We start from the raw sequence: 17,656 nt of genomic DNA on the forward strand, positions 1-17,656 counted from the left end.
TGTAATATTACATCTCTATTCTATTTTTAAAACTTTATATTTAATATTAGTTCGTTCTTATTCAGTTTTCCCCCAGTTTAGTCGTATCCAATTCCCCCGATGGTATTTCCCCTCTACTGCTGCAGACCTCCACTCCTGACCGAGGAGGGCCTGCACACGTGTGCAGCACTGACCACTTCTTTTCACCTGCACCAGATGGGTTCATATGGAGATCCGTATCACGCACGGAGAGTCACGCACCAATCTCCATTATTCCCCATCTCTGTGCAGTGCAGCACCACGATCAGCCAGCAGAGGGCGCAACTGCTGATCAGTGTTCCTATGTGTACTATTTCGAGCACGCTATGGAATGGATTTTGTGTGTGGATTGACACAGCCGATATTATATATGCTGATAGTAGGCGTGTCGAAGGCAGCATAAAGACCTGAATTACTTTTCCATTTATTTTGGCCAGACGGGCAGCCGTGGTGGGTACCCACCGACAGCAGGACACTGGAGGAGGAGGAAAGACAACCTCGAACCTCTAGCGGGCATCAGAAACCAAATCAGAATCGGAGCAACTTGAGGAGGTCGACTTGTCAGACAAATCCTGTTAATTTATTTCCTCATCTTAATTCATACGGACGACCGAGCCGCATCTCTGATACCACAAGACTCCTTCAGTGGTCCTGTGGAGTCCTTATTTTAGTGGGTCAAAGCTGAAATGTGGGCGCATATAAACTCAGGGCTGAGCTGCCCTCAGAAACAACATCACAACTGATTTAAAAATCCGACTTTAATCAAAATTCATCAGCTAAAATAACAGCGTAGATTTACACACGACGTCCTCCTGCATTTAACAATCAAATATACACATAAATCATCCTGAACCAATCAGCGGTGGCCGTGCAGGTCACATGTCAGAAACGAAACATCAGGCGGACGTGAATCCCGTGGTGGACAGAAATCGGTCGATCATGTCGAAGGACCTCCTCGGCTGGTCGTAGGGCAGGATGTGTCCCCCGCCTCGCACGATCACCTGGAACAGAAAACAGGAGCGCATTTAGTCATATCTGGTTCCCTAACTTGATCTTTTTGGGGTCTGACAGAAAGCAGAATCGCGTGAGGAAAGTCAGGCACTACTATCCATTATTCAACCATCTCTCGTGCACGAGTCATGACTGGCCACAAGAGGTCGCAATTACAGCAGCAATCAGGAATCAAGCGTTTCTTTACTCAGGTACGGCCAGGCTGATAGCACAGCTCAGATTTAACCTTCATCAACACACCCTGGACCAGACACAGCCAATCATGTCTGTACGTAGATGCCAGACCGGCCGATAGTACCGGTGGGGACTGGAACCCGGATCCCAAACCAGTGGAACCAGTGGCAATGCAGGTCAGTTTTGACACAGGATTGACACAGCCGATATTATATATGCTGATAGTAGGCGTGTCGAAGGCAGCATAAAGACCTGAATTACTTTTCCATTTATTTTGGCCAGACGGGCAGCCGTGGTGGGTACCCACCGACAGCAGGACACTGGAGGAGGAGGAAAGACAACCTCGAACCTCTAGCGGGCATCAGAAACCAAATCAGAATCGGAGCAACTTGAGGAGGTCGACTGGTTCCACAAACCAGTGGAACCAGTGGCAATGCAGGTCAGTTCACAGGGACCAGTACAAGCTCTGGTACCAGCACTTTGTTGTTGGAAATGAGATAAGCGAGTCTTGGCCGTCCAGTAACCTGTCTGCGGTTTGTGACTCGCATCTTATTCCCTCCACAAGGGGGCGTTCGGATACAAGTTCCAGTTTATAATAATAATAATAATAATAATAAAAATAAATAAAACGTTACCTGGTAGAACTCTCCCACTTGGCGGATGTATCCCGCCACCTCTGTGTCGCTGGGCTGCACCTTCCAGTGAAAACGTTCGGCTTGTTTATACTGGTCCGCCCCGGTCCAGTTAACGGTGAGCAGGAAACGCTCAGTCAGCGGGGCGGCGACGATCACGTCCAGCTGCCCGCTGTACATCAGCACCTACAGAAACAGCAGCACGTTAAACAGTCACTCACACACACACGTACACACGTACACACGTACACACACACACACACACACACACAGATATACACCCAGGCCAGAAATCTTTGGACAGTGACACAAGTTTTGGCACTTTAACTGTTTACCAAAACATATTCAAGATATCGTTCTATAGACGCTTTAATTTAAGGGGTATTCACATTCTAATTGGAGGAAGGCTTTAGGAATTACAGCTCTTTAATATGTAGCTGTCTCTTTTTCAAGGGACCAAAGGTAATTGGACAATTATCTCAAAAGCTATTTCATGGGCTGCATGGGCCATTCCCTCGTTAATCCATCATCAGTTAAGCAGGTAAAAGGTCTCATCCTCTACATCCTCTGTAAAACATGGTGGAGGCAGTGTGATGGCATGGGCATGCATGGCTTCCAGTGGCACTGGGTCACTAGTGTTTATTGATGATGTGACAGAAGACAGAAGCAGCCGGATGAATTCTGAAGTGTACAGGGATATACTTTCTGCTCGGATTCAACCAAATGCAGAAAGGTTGCCTGGACGGCGCTTCACAGTACAGATGGACAATGACCCAAAACATACTGCGAAAGCAACCCGGGAGTTTTTTCAAGGCAAAGAAGTGGAATATTCTGCAATGGCCGAGTCAATCACCAGATCTCAACCCGATCGAGCATGCATTTCACTTGCTTAAGACAAAACTTAAGTCAGAAAGACGCACAAACAAACAACAACTATAGACAGCTGCAGTAAAGGCCTGGCAAAGCATCACAAAGGAGGAAACCCAGCGTTTGGTGATGTCCAGGGGTTCCAGACTTCAGTCATTGCCTGCAAGGATCCTCAACAAAGTATTAAAAATGAACATTTTATTTATGGTGAAGTTAATTTGTCAAATTACTTTTGAGCCCCTGAAATGAGGAGGCTTTGTAGAAGAACGGTTGCAATTCCTAAACGTGTCATAGGATATTTTTGTTCAACACCTTGAATTAAACCTGAAAGTCTACACTTCAATTGCATCTCAGTTGTTTCATTTCAAATCCAATGTAGTGGCATGCAGAACCCAAATCATGAAGATTGTGTCACTGTCCAAATATTTCTGGGCCTAACTGTATATATACACATATATATATATATATATATATACACACACACACACGCACACACATAGATACACACACACACACACACACACACACACACACACACACACACACACACAGACGGACAGATATACACACACACACAGATATACACACACACACACACACACACACACACACACACACACACACACACACACACACACAGACGGACAGATATACACACACACACAGATATACACACATACACACACAATACTGGCCGCCACTACGCCACCAAAGCGCTGCGGGTACGAGACCTCACCCTGTAGTTGTCCATCAGGACACCCAGCCAGGGTTTGATGGACTTCATGACGTCCTCCAGTAAGTGCTTCTCCACCTCAGAGCCGTCGTGGAAGGTCAGGTTTCCTACGTGGATGGCGCGCCTGACCGCGGGCAGGGTCACGAACCTGCCGAAATATTCCTGATCCTCGGGCTCCTGGGAAATCAGACACATCATGACTTATAGGTCCAAGATTTCCAACGTTCCACTGATCAACGTGATTGTAGTTTGTTAATAGAAACACGTTTAGGTGAGGAGCAAGTGTGTGTGTGTGTGTGTGTGTGTGTGTGTGTGTGTGTTTCCTGTCTCGAATGAATGAACCTGGTACCTGACACTGCATGTAGTTGAAGTAGTTGGTGCAGCCGGTAGCGTTCTGGAAGAACGAGGGATACGGATCCAGATCTCCATTCAGCAAACTGTCGAAAACCTACAGGAGGAACGAGGGAACGCCGTTCTGCATCACAAATCCCGCAAAATACACAACGTGAGCACAGAGAACGACACCAGTGTTCTACTCACCTTAAATGCTTGGATGAATTTCTGCTGCTGGATGAGTTTGACTGCAGCGTCTGTCTGCTGCTTCACGTACTGCTGCTGTAACTCATCAACCAGCCCAGTTTCATACAGGAACCCCGAGTATCCTCCCAACATCTGATACACACACACACACAATTATTCAATATTAAAACCACCTCGTTTCTACACTCACTGTCCATTTTATCAGCTCCACTTACCATATAGAAGCACTTTGTAGTTCTACAATTACTGACTGTAGTCCATCTGTTTCTCTGCATGCTTTGTTACCCCCTTTCACCCTGTTCTTCAATGGTCAGGACCCCCACAGGACCACCACAGAGCAGGTATTATTTAGGTGGTGGATGATTCTCAGCACTGCAGTGACACTGACATGGTGGTGGTGTGTTAGTGTGTGTTGTGCTGGTAGGAGTGGATCAGACACAACAGCGCTGCTGGAGTTTTTAAATACCGTGTCCACTCACTGTCCACTCTATTAGACACTCCTGCCTAGTCGGTCCACCCTGTAGAGAGACGATCGCTCATCTATTGCTGCTGTTTGAGTCGCTCATCTTCTAGACCTTCATCAGTGGTCACAGGACGCTGCCCACGGGGCGCTGTTGGCTGGATATTTTTGGTTGGTGGACGATTCTCAGTCCAGCAGTGACAGAGAGGTGTTTAAAAACTCCAGCAGCGCTGCTGTGTCTGATCCACTCATACCAGCACAACACACACTAACACACCACCACCATGTCAGTGTCACTGCAGTGCTGAGAATCATCCACCACCTAAATAATACCTGCTCTGTGGTGGTCCTGACCATTGAACAATGAAAGGGGTGAAAGGGGGTAACAAAGCATGTAGAGAAACAGATGGACTACAGTCAGTAATTGTAGAACTACAAAGTGCTTCTATATGGTAAGTGGAGCTGATAAAATGGACAGTGAGTGTAGAAACAAGGAGGTGGTTTTAATGTTATGACTGATCGGTGTAAGTCTATATAAAACACATGATCTTCTCCTGCTCACCAGCTCCGGATCACACAGACCGTCTCCTATAGCCACGCCCTTAAAGTTAATCTTCACCTGGGCCGATGGATTATTTTTGTGGATGTAGTAACCGATGGCTGGAACGTACTTCCCTGCGTAGGACTACAGAAGGAACAGTAGAGAGGGTGGAACAGTTGTCAGTACATCAAGAGGTCAGAAACTCTAAAATGTATGATGAATGAGGACACGCCGGGGCGCTCGCTCACCTCTCCTGTGGCGTAGAAATCGTTGGACTGAAACTCGCTGAATATCTGGAAAAACTGAACCAACGCGCTGCAGGGAATAAAAACAAACACAGCATGAACGTTACACACTCTGAAACGTAAAGAGAAACGCGCCGGGGGGTTAAATTCACGGGCGTGTACCTGTACAGGTCCCGACCCACATCATCCTGGTTTCTGGCGTAGCCGCGGTCATCATCGGTGAAGCTCCACCCCGTACCCACCTAATGAAACGTGCACGTCACATGATGAGGACCAAGGGATGGAATTCGGTCAGGTACTGGCAGGACAGCAACCCAACCGGGTCGTGTTCCAAACCGCACACAGACCGTATACCATTCTAAATAATATGAAACAAAGCCTGGACAGTAATAAAGTGTGTGTGTGTGTCCTGTGATGGACTCGTGACCTGTTCTGGGTGTGTCCTACCTTTTGCCTCAGAGTCAAACACACACACACACACACACACACACACACACACACACACACACACACACACACACACACACACGTGTATACACACACACAGGTATACACACACACACACAGTCATACACACACAGATATATACAGACAGTCATACACACACACACAGTCATACACACACACACAGTCATACACACACACACAGATATATACACAGTCATACACACACACACAGATATATACACAGTCATACACACACACACAGATATACATACACAGTAATACACAGTCACACACAGTCATACACACATGCACACACAGATTTACACAGATATATACAGTCATACACACAAACAAACACAGATATATACACAGAAACACACACACACACACACACAGATGCACACAGTCACACACACACATACAGTATATATACACACAGACATACACACACAGTCACACACACACATATATACAGTATATATACACACACACACAGTCATACATACACTTACACACACACACAGTCACACACACAGACACACACACAGACACACACACAGACACACACACAGACACACAAACAAACACACACACACACACACACACACACAGTCACTGCAACCCTGAACAGTATAAACTGGGTGGTAAAACAGATAATAAATAATGAATATTCGTCACCTGACCCACAACTGATCACCTACATGTGCACCTATCACCATGTTCACCATTAACGTGTTATTAACATGTTATTATTCTATCAGTGATACTCCAGAGCCGCTAACCCGAACCTTACCGGGTTATCCACGTACAGGACGGAGTATCTGGACGTCCAGGGAAACTCTCTGTATCCCACTGGAACACAACACACACAGTTAAACACGTCAGCGTGCGCTAATGCGCCGGATCTTTATTCCACACAGCAGCACTCACGTGTGAGGTTCCGATGCACGAAGTACGGCCCGTGCTCCACGAAGAGACCGAACATGGACGTGCCTCCGGGGCCCCCCTGCAGCCACAGGAGCACCGGGGCGGATTCTGGCTTCACCTGCACCAACACACGTACCGAACCGTCAACATACAGTTACCAGGGACAACCATTTTCTTATAGTTTAGTCATAGCCAGTTCCTCTGGTGGAGCCCCTGATCCACCGACCCCTTCTTATACCCCCGTACTTCGGTGGATCGGTGCGCTGATCTCCACGTTCCTCCACTTCTGTACAGGCCTACTAACCAGGGTCCTTACACAGCCTCTAAGACCCCGCCCACTTTTTAGTCCCGTCTTTTCCCACCCGGCAGACTAGTGTCCCTGATTCGAGGCGGTTTACAGCCTGAACGATCGACCTGCACCAACGTTGGAACCGAGTCTTACTTGTGCTGGGAAGAACCAGAAGAAGAGGTTGCTGTTGTAGCTCTTGTTGACGGTGAGATAACCGGAGTAGCTCTTCACGTTGGCACCGGGGAGCGGATCCACCACGCTCAGCTTCCTAGCTGCAAGATAAAAACGCCAGAACACGATCATGTGCTTTAGTCGAACCTGGAACACACAGTCTAAAATATCTTCTCCGCCTACTGTACATAATATTGTAAAAAGATTCAGGGAATTTTAATAGAGTGGGCAAATCTGTGTGTGACCTTGAATGCACTGTATGATATATATGTAATACAGCCACATGGGCTCGGGAGTGCTTCAGAAAACCGTCGTCACTTAACACAGTCCACCGCTGCATCAGGAAATGTGACCTGAAGCTCTATTACACAAAGAGAAAACCGTACATCAAGGCTGGTGAGATCTTCGGGCCTGAGCTCATCTCAGATGGACCGAAAGACACCGGACACGTGTACTGTGGTCAGATGAGTCCTAGTCTTTTTTTATTTCGAGGCCGTTTTATATTCTCATTTATATTTTTTTGGCTGTGAGGGAAGTTAATCCTGTTCTCAAATTGTGTGAAAGACTTTAGTGGAAGCTCCAACCTCACTATAATGATCAGTGACCGCCGGGTAGCCGTCTTGCTTCTTTTCCATTATTTTGACATTCGCCGGTTTGCCGCTAAAGTGGATCACATGACATGTTCGCCTCGGACTTGATGAGTAATCTCGGCTGCTTCCATTAGGGGGCGCCAAAGCGGATCATTCGACCATATATTTGAATTGGATGCTCCTATTTATCCAGGCTTGGGACTGGCACTAAGAGTGCACTGGAATATGCCCACTCCCACCCATTAATGGCAAGGTCCACGTACCGGCGTGTGAGCTTGGACTTGGATTTAAACCCTAGATAGTATGGTTGGATGGATGATGGGTGGTTGGATGGACGAATGGTTGGTTGGATGGACGTTTGTTTGGTTGGTTGGATGGATGGAGGGATGGATGGTTGGATGGACGAATGAATGGATGGATGGTTGAATGGATGGATGGAGGGATGGATGATGGAGGGATGGATGAATGGTTAAATGGTTGGATGGACGTTTGGTTGGATGGACGGATGGATAAATTAATGAATAAATGGATGGAATCTGTGACATATGGAACAGGAACCCTAGATAGATTAACACATGTAAAATAATTTCACCTTCTTCTATCCTGCCCTGTTCCAGATACGGGCTGAGGAACAGAGGGGCACCAGGCTCGGGTCCGTCCCATTCACTCACACGTAGAGATTTCCTACAGAAGAACGAGGAGCAGCCCCTGGACCACACCGACACCAAAAACACAGACAGGAGGAGGAGAAGCGCCAACCTGCTCAACATCCTGGAACCTGAAACGTAACACAGCACCCGGGTTTAGGATGTAACACGTTATAACACAGGTTAGGTTTCATCAGACTTCATCCTGACTGAACCCAACATGACCGGACATGTCGAGCGAGCCAGGAGGATCCAGAGTCACACGTTCTAACACATCAGTCAGAGTAGGACTATAGAAACTAACTAAATATGATTTTTAATTATCAAGTGAGAATTTATTTCAATATCACTGATCTTAAAACCTGCTGCTGGTCTGTAGGACCTAAAGTTGGGCATGATTAAACCATCAGGACTCAATAACCAGCCTTCATCTGCTTCAGCTCTGTGTTTAAATTCAAGCTTTCAGAGTGTGTTGTAAACTAAGGAGCTGCTCACAAACGCTGACATTACACCAAGAGGACGACGAGTATAAGAAGACCCAGAACATTCCTAGACACACCACTGGGGAGTTCCAGACTTATGGTGCAGCAACAAACCTGCTTAAAATTTCATCAAGAGGCCTGAACAGTCTCATCAGTTCAGTGAAAGGCTCATTTGTTGCCAATCCACCTTACGCATGTTTTACAAGGTAAAAGGTGCACACAGCACCCGGTGGAAATCTAGTGGACAATGTCTATACTTCTCAGCATGTACCTTTCTTCTGTGCAGTGAAAGCTCAGTGGACTGGACCAGTAATCAGGAGGTTGCCGGTTCAAGACCCACCTTTGCCATGTTGCTATTGTGGAATTGCATTGTCATAATTGTATCTCGCTTTTGCTAAAGTATCTATTAAATATACATATAATATATGAATACATTTACTTTCTTTTTTATTACAGCTGCTGGAAACTGAACAAAATGTATCTCACAATGAAAGTAGAACCCTAAAAAAGGGGGTTTGCGACAACTAGTCCAGCCGGAACGTGGTTATACTGACGAACAAGAATGTACACTTTATAACGCTATAGATATCAACAGCCACCAAACAGATAAATGACGTCCATTAATAGAAAATAACTGTATAAAAATAAGTTAGATATACATGCCTTGGAGGTGGTGCTGCTGGGCTCTGCTGCTCAAACCACGGTTCGAATGTTAAAGCGGCAAGTCACGTGATCACAGTCACATGATCACGTGGAGCTGAACTGACATCACGTGATGTGATCTCATTACTGTAGACTCCGCAGTGCTCTTCTCTTCAGGACCAGAATGATTTAAATATAAATAAATAAATAGTAGCGTTCTGTAATTGTAATATTAACTTAGCATAATGTTATTTTATCGCCACCTACTGGTTCAGTGTGTCATTGGTTCAAGTGGGGAAAGTCTAAAACACCTAAGGTGAAGGTTAATGTAATGTCGTGTAATGCAGTGCTTCTCAGCCAGGGGGCCTCAGTGAGGCGTCCAGTGGAATTAAAAAAGTTTAAAAATATAATCACACTTGATGAAACGGGAAAATCAGGAGGTTATTGGCACATGTGAAACTAGCTATAGCCTATGGTGGGTCCTTAAGAATGGACACATATTTGATTTACCCACCATAAGAAGTCAACAGAGTCAGACACTTGTTGATGCAGATCCCACTGGAGCTCCTACCACCAGCTCACCAGAAGTGAATTCACTACACCAACCAAATATAAAAATACCAAGATAATATACCTTCATTGTGGATCCATCGAATTTCTCATGAGAAAGAACATAATAACCTTTTGTTTGATGACCTTTGATGACTCGGATCGCCGGCCGAGTCATCAAAGCCTGCGCGGACCAGCTAGCACCGGTGTTCACGGTGATCTTCAACCTGTCCCTGACCCAGTGCATCGTACCAGCGTGCTTCAAACAGTCCGTCATCGTTCCAGTCCCGAAGAAGAACCAGCCAGCCTGCCTCAATGACTTTCGCCCAGTGGCCCTGACTTCAGTTGTGATGAAGTGCTTCGAGAGGATCATCAGAGACTTCATCACTTCATCACTTCCGGACTCTATGGACCCTTTACAGTTTGCATACCGCCACAACCGTTCCACAGATGATGCCATCACCTACCTCCTTCACACCACATTAACACACCTGGACGCTGGGAGGGGTAATTATGTTAAAATGCTGTTTGTTGACTACAGCTCAGCATTTAACACGATTATCCCCTCTACACTAACCATCAAGTTGGAGAACCTGGGACTTCATCCATCCTTGTGTCACTGGATCTCTAACTTTTTGACGGACAGAACACAAGCTGTGCGGGTAGGTAAACACATCTCACCCACACTCACCCTTAGCACTGGTGCCCCCCAGGGCTGTGTCCTGAGCCCCCTGCTGTACTCGCTGTACACACATGACTGTGTGGCCACTTCCAGCTCTACCACCATTGTCAAGTTTGCTGACGACACTGTTGTGGTGGGCCTGATCTCTAACAACATTGAGAGGGCCTACCTAGAGGAGATTAAACACCTGGAGGACTGGTGCCAGGACAACAATCTCCTCCTCAATGTCAGCAAGACAAAGGAGCTGGTAGTGGACTGCAGCAGAAAGCAGGAGAGGAACTATCACCCCGTTATGATCAGTGGCACCGCAGTGGAAAGAGTAGACAGTTTCAAGTACCTTGGAGTTCACATCTCTGAGGACCTGTCATGGTCCTGCCACACCACTGCGCTGGCAAAGAAGGCCCGTCAGCGTCTCTATCACCTCAGACGCTTAAGGGACTTCAAACTACCATCCAAGGTGCTTCGTAACTTCTACACCTGCACCATTGAATCCATCATAACGGGAAACATCACAACCTGGTTCGGAAACAGCACCAAGCAGGATAGGCAGGCTCTACAGAGGGTGGTGCGTTCAGCTGAGCGCATAATCCGGACTGAGCTTCCTGACCTGCAGTCCATATACAGGAAACGGTGCTGGACAAGGGCCAGGAGGATAGTAAAGGACCCCAGTCATCCCAGTAATGGACTGTTTTCTTTGTTACAGTCTGGGAGGCGTTTTCGTGCTCTAAAAGCCAAAACGGAGAGGATGAGAAGAAGCTTTTTCCCACAAGCTATTCGTGTCCTCAACGAAAACAGCATTTAGGACCATTTACACAATGTGCACAATCTAATTTATATCTGTATGTATGTGTATATATGTGGACATATGTATGTGTATATAAGTATATGCGTGTATACTGTTTTATGTGTATATGTATGTATATGTATAGATTAGTATTGTGTATTTATTATTTATCACATCTGTATAGCATTATGTAGCATCATGTTGCACAGTTTCTGCACTACTTGTCACTTTACACACTTGTTCACTTTAAACTGCCCTTTGTAATTATATTGTAATTCTTCTGATGTTCACTTTACTTTAAATTGCTCTTTTTAATTATATTGTAATTTTTCTAATGTCCTAAACAGTTTCCTCTACTGTTAATATGACCAGTCTACGAAGCCCCTTAGGGGTCACTAACAAGAAAAAATATGTGAAGAGCAAAATCTGTACCCATAAATTAGTAATCTGTACCCACTGCTTTTAAAACTGTACCCACTGATTTGTAAACTGTACCCACAATTTAGCTGAATGGTGCTCACGGTTTTGTAAATTGTTTTCTCAGATTTAAAATCCATGACCTTCATAAACAGCTGGTTCTTCTAGGATTTCAGTGCATCTGTGGCCACGTACGTACATATAAAACCCTACGATGCTACAGTATGATACATGTATTTATATTTATTATTGCTTACAAATTTTTCAGCCCCGGTTCCGGGCTCATGATAATCATGAGCTACATTATGTCAGAAATTTTAATATTTTATCAATAAAATGTACGTATTTAGTCTCTGTAAATGTTAGCTAGCTTGCTGAAATTTTGAAATTTCATTCCATTATTAAAATAATCACCATTATTATTATTATAAATTATTAGTATTTATTGTACAAAACCAGCCACTAGGGAACACAAGCCAGTGTATCTTTTGTGCCGGTCCCAAGCCCGGGTAAATGGTGAGGGTTGTGTCAGGAAGGGCATCCGACGTAAAACACTTTGCCAAAACTAACATGCGAGTTCATCTAAGAGATACCATACCGGATCGGTCGAGGCCCGGGTTAACAACGACCACCACTGGTGCTGTTGACAAACAGGGTGCCGGTGGAAATTGTGCTACTGTTAGTCGAAGACCGCGAGGAGGGATACGTGTCAGGAGACAGAAAGAGAGGAGGAAAGTCAAGAGTGTAGGACTGAGGGTGGCAACTCTAAATGTGGGGACAATGACAGGCAAAGGTAGAGAGCTGGCTGACATGATGCAGAGAAGGAAGGTAGATGTTTTATGTGTTCAATAGACCAAGTGGAAGGGCAGCAAGGCTTACAGCATTGGAGCAGGGTTTAAACTGTTTTACCATGGTGTGGATAGAAAGAGAAATGGAGTAGGGGTGGTCTTGAAAGAGGAGTTAGCAAAGGAACGTAATAGAGGTGAAAAGAGTGTCAGATAGGGTGATGGGTCTGAAGGTAGAGGTAGAAGGTCTGATGTTGAATGTTGTCAGTGGTTATGCTCCACAGGTTGGTTGTGAGAAAGAGGAAAAAGAGAAGTTCTGGAAGGATCTAGATGAAGTGATAGAGAGTATTCCCAGGGAGGAGAGAGTGGTGATAGGAGCAGACCTAAATGGACATGTTGGTGAAGGAAACAGAGGAGATGAGGAAGTGATGGGTAGGTTTGGTGTCAAGGAAAGGAACCAGGAAGGACAGATGGTGGTGGATTTTGCCAAGAGGATGGAAATGGCTGTAGTCAACACTTATTTCCAAAAACGGGAGGAACATAGGGTGACCTATAAGAGTGGAGGGAGGAGTTCACAAGTAGACTACATTCTGTGTAGAAGAGGAAACCTGACGGAGATTGGGGACTGTAAGGTTGTGGCAGGGGAGAGCGTGGCCAGACAGCATCGGATGGTGGTGTGTAGAATGACTGTTGTTGTGAATAAGAGAAAAAGTGTCAAATCAGAGAAGAAGACCAAATGGTGGAAGCTGGGGTAGGAGGAATGTGGTGAAGAGTTCAGAGAGGAGCTGGTAAAGGCTCTGGGTGGTAAGAAAGAGCTTCCAGATGACTGGGCTACTACAGCAACATTGATTAGAGAAACAGGTAGGAAGGTACTTGGTGTGGCATCTGGACAGAGAAAAGATGATAAGGAAACCTGGTGGTGGAATAGTGAAGTGCAGGAAGCGATTCAAAGGAAGAGGTTAGCCAAGAAGAAATGGGACATTGACAGGACTGACGAAAGTAGACAGGAATATAAGGAGATGAAACGTAAGGCAAAAAGAGAGGTAGCAAAGGCAAAGCAGAAGGCGTATGAGGAGTTGTATAGATTGGCCAGAGGAATCAGGCTGGAAAGGATGTGCAGCAGGTTAGACTTGTCAAAGATAGGAATGGTAATGTTCTAACAAGTGAGGAGAGTGTGATGGGAAGATGGAAGGAGTACTTTGAGGAGCTAATGAATGAAGAGAATGAAAGGGAAAGAAGAGTAGAGGTCATAGGAACGGTGGATCAGGAAGTAGGAAAGATCAATGAGAATGAAGTTCGGAAAGCTTTGAAGAGGATGAAGAAAGGGAAGGCAGTTGGACCTGATAACATACCAGTGGAAGTATGGAAATGTCTAGGTGAGATGGCAGTGAGGTTTCTGACTCAATTATTCAATGGCATTGTTGAGAGTGAGAAAATGCCAGAGGAATGGAGGAGAAGTGTGCTGGTGCCCATTTTTAAGAACAAGGGTGATGTACAGAGTTGTAACAACTACAGGGGAATTAAGTTGATGAGCCACACAATGAAGATCTGGGAGAGAGTTGTGGAAGCTAGACTTAGACAAGAGGTAACTATTTGTGAGCAGCAGTATGGTTTCATGCCAAGAAAGAGTACCACAGATGCCATCTTTGCTTTGAGGATGCTGATGGAGAAGTACAGAGAGGGTCAGAAAGAACTTCATTGTGTCTTTGTTGATTTAGAAAAAGCATATGACAGAGTGCCAAGGGCGGAGCTGTGGTGTTGTATGAGGAAATCTGGAGTAGTGGAGAAGTATGTCAGACTGGTACAGGACATGTATGAGGACAGCAGGACAGTGGTGAGATGTGCTGTAGGAGTGACAGATAGCTTCAAGGTGGAGGTGGGACTACATCAAGGATCGGCTCTGAGCCCCTTCTTGTTTGCTTTGGTGATGGACCGACTAACAGATGAGGTCAGGCAGGAATCCCCATGGACTATGATGTTTGCAGATGATATTGTGATCTGTGGTGAGAACAGGGAACAGGTGGAAGATAACTTGGAGAGGTGGAGATATGCACTTGAAAGAAGAGGAATGAAAGTCAGCCGTAGCAAGACAGAGTACATGTGTGTGAATGGGAGAGAGACAGGTGGAACAGTGAGGCTACAAGGAGCAGAAGTCACAAAGGTGAAGGACTTCAAGTACTTATGGTCGACTGTTCAGGAAATTAAGGAGTGTGGTAAAGAGGTCAAGAAGAGAGTCCAGGCAGGATGGAGTGGATGGAGAAAAGTTTCTGGAGTGATTTGTGACAAAAGGGTGACAGCAGGGGTCAAGGGAAGAGTTTACAAGACAGTGGTGAGACCAGCTATGTTGTATGGTTTGGAGACAGTGGCATTGACAAAAAGACAGGAGAAAGAACTGGAAGTGGCAGAAATTAAGATGTTGAGGTTCTCCTTGGGAGTGACAAGGATGGATAAGGTTAGGAATGAGATAATCAGAGGTACAGCACAGGTTAAACAACTAGGAGATAAAGTTAGAGAGGCCACACTGAGATGGTTTGGACATGTCCAGAGGAGGGACAGCGGGTATATTGGTAGAAGGATGTTAGATATGCAGCTGCCAGGAAAAAGACAAAGAGGAAGACCAAAGAGGAGATATATGGATGCAGTTAGAGAGGACATGGAAGTAGTTGGGGTGAGGAAAGAGGACGCAGTGGACAGAGTGAGATGGAGGAGGATGACTCGCTGTGGCGACCCCTAAAAAGGGAAAAGCCAAAAGAAGAAGAAGGAGTATTTATTGTCCAAACCACATTTTCAGTTCAGTAAAATGCAGTAAAAAGAAGAATCTGGGATGTTTTCATTGTCTTCGATCTTTATTTAACTGATAAAAGTAAAAATGATAAACTTCATTGTAGAGTGTAACAAGAAACACGTTTAGAATTTGATCCCTGTAACAGACTCCAAAAAAGTTGAACGGGTGCAGAATAAGAGTGAAAAGTTGATAGAATGTTGAAGTTCCACAATGAGCAGGTAAGCTGGTATACTAGTGAGTTTGACGATGTACAGACTCATTGAGCACAGCCTGGCCATTGAAACCGGGCGGCGCAGACAGAGCTGGACACCCAGAGAGGCCAGACTGTGCTCTCACTGTGAGCTGGCAGTGGTGGAGACAGAGCTGCACTTCCTAACAGAGTGCCCCAAGTACAGCTCTATCAGGAGTCGGTACTATAGGAGGATCAGCAGCATCTCCCCTGAGTTCCTACACTGCAGTAACACACACAAACTGCCCTACATACTGGGAGAGAAGAGCCGAGTGATCACACACGCTTTGTAGCAGCTTGTCACAATCTGAGGGACAACCAGTGAAGCCGACCACAAAATATTATTGATTATTATTGGTATTAGTGTTTTTTTTTAATTTATTTTATTTATTTTTCTTTGACCTTCTTTATTCATCACTAATAATCCTGTAAATAAGTTAAATTCTAGAGTTGTATTCTAATGTGTTTTATTTATTAATTTATTATCATTAATTTTTATATACATGTATCTTCTTTTCTTATTTCTGTTTATTGTTTACCGCTTTGGCCACAGTGTATCTAATTACATTCATGCCAACTTGAACTTGAACTTGGTACCAGGTGAGATAATCTCACTTTGAGGTTGACGGTTCATCTGGCTGTGAATGCTGAGAGTCTTAATTTAGACTCTTCGTCTGTAAATCTATAAACAGTCATTAGCAAATTGCAAAAAAAAAATGTAAATGTAGGAACAAAGTTTTCCACCATGTTAAATGGACCAAGAAAGACAATGTTAGGAATGTGTGGGTGTGGTGATAACAATAGGTTACTTACCATGAATACAGCATATTCTAGATAAACAGGAACGGTTTCCAGTATGTAATGTTTAGGTACACTCCTAAACCTGTGGACGGAACAGAAAACGAAAGGAACCCTGATCACTCTGCACTGTGGGTATGAGCAGTAGTGGAGCAGCCTGAATAAACATACATACATCCTGTATACATGAACTTTTTCATTTTTTTAATCTTCTTCTGAGCATCTAGAGGTCGAAAACACAAGAGCTGTAAAAGAATCTTACATTTATACATCATTTTGATTTGGAGAGACTTGCTGGATCAGGACATTGTTTCTATATAAGGTATGATTTATGAATATTTGTCTTGTTAACACAATAAAATATAATTATATATGTTTATTTTTATAAATACAGTAGTGATGAACTATAAAATGTTTTAATGAGACGTGGTTTATCCACACCAAGCATTTTAAAAACAGACCTGCTCCTTGAGCCAATTAAACCTGTTATTTTGACTGGATGGGGTCTTCGTTAAGCCCTCCTCAACTCTGTATTCATCCATTGCCTGTTTGTCATTGTTTTACTTTCGCTTTGTCCTACTCAGGGTCGCGGTGGGTCCGATTCACCGCTCGAAACGCAGTAAACAGCAAAACCGCTACCACTTTATCTGAAGGTTTGTTTAGGGAGTCAGTTCAGTAATCTGTGTGTACATTTAAAGGGTTCGGTTCTTTCCACTTGGTAATTTAAAAAACAGTTTTGATAAATGAGTAAATGGCTCCTTTTTAATGTTTGGTTCTATTACTGTCAGTGGAAAAAAAAAGAACTGTTTATGAATCATATAAGAAACAAACAGTTGCTGGGTGTGACACAGGACACAGTTCTTGTCTAGGAAATGACGGGGGCTTGAACCAGCAACCTTTCGATTACTAATCCAGTACCTTATCCACTACAGGCTACACCTGCCTGGAGATAAAACTGACTTTCACATATTCATAAATGAGAAATAAATGGTGTGTTTTACTGGTGTATGAGTCCGGTGCATATATAGAATTATTAGTTAGTTCTCTTTATTTAACTGATCAAAGTAGAAATAAAAGATTTCCAATGTTTTTACTCCAATAACATGAACATGATCAATAAAGCTCAGGTCAACAACTCGTCCTACATCAGTGTCTGACCTCACAAATGCGCTTCTGGAAGAATGGTCGAAAATTCCCATAAACACACTCCT

General features: G+C 44.5%; 1 protein-coding gene and 1 pseudogene across 1 annotated transcript; one reads left to right on the plus strand and one right to left on the minus strand.

Annotated features, from left to right (window-relative positions):
• Positions 1 to 761: 761 nt before the first annotated feature.
• cpvl (carboxypeptidase vitellogenic like) lies at positions 762 to 9,518 on the minus strand. The gene is made up of 13 exons (XM_062991659.1): positions 9,438 to 9,518; positions 8,238 to 8,423; positions 7,038 to 7,156; positions 6,599 to 6,713; positions 6,462 to 6,520; positions 5,384 to 5,463; positions 5,225 to 5,291; positions 4,998 to 5,120; positions 3,976 to 4,107; positions 3,785 to 3,883; positions 3,439 to 3,612; positions 1,839 to 2,021; positions 762 to 1,019 (listed from the first exon to the last, which is right to left on the minus strand). Exons 2-13 carry the CDS (start codon positions 8,413 to 8,415, stop codon positions 915 to 917), a joined length of 1,434 nt encoding a protein of 477 aa, XP_062847729.1. The 5' UTR covers positions 8,416 to 8,423; positions 9,438 to 9,518; the 3' UTR covers positions 762 to 914.
• A 2,900-nt stretch (positions 9,519 to 12,418) lies between these two features.
• Positions 12,419 to 15,940, plus strand: LOC134310040 (uncharacterized; annotated as a pseudogene).
• The last annotated feature ends 1,716 nt before the right edge of the window (positions 15,941 to 17,656 follow it).

This window comes from Trichomycterus rosablanca, chromosome 3 (genome assembly GCF_030014385.1).
Source record: "Trichomycterus rosablanca isolate fTriRos1 chromosome 3, fTriRos1.hap1, whole genome shotgun sequence".
NCBI classification, from domain to species: domain Eukaryota; kingdom Metazoa; phylum Chordata; class Actinopteri; order Siluriformes; family Trichomycteridae; genus Trichomycterus; species Trichomycterus rosablanca.

Bases quoted from the DNA above. Each gene is read 5' to 3' on its own strand.
- cpvl (XM_062991659.1), bottom strand. From the start codon at position 8,415: ATGTTGAGCAGGTTGGCGCTTCTCCTCCTCCTGTCTGTGTTTTTGGTG. The intron at 6,714-7,037 runs GTAAGACTCGGT...GTGTTGGTGCAG, and splicing joins TCTGGTTCTTCCCAGCACAA to GTGAAGCCAGAATCCGCCCC. The intron at 5,121-5,224 runs GTGAGCGAGCGC...TTCCTTCTGTAG, and splicing joins ATTTCTACGCCACAGGAGAG to TCCTACGCAGGGAAGTACGT.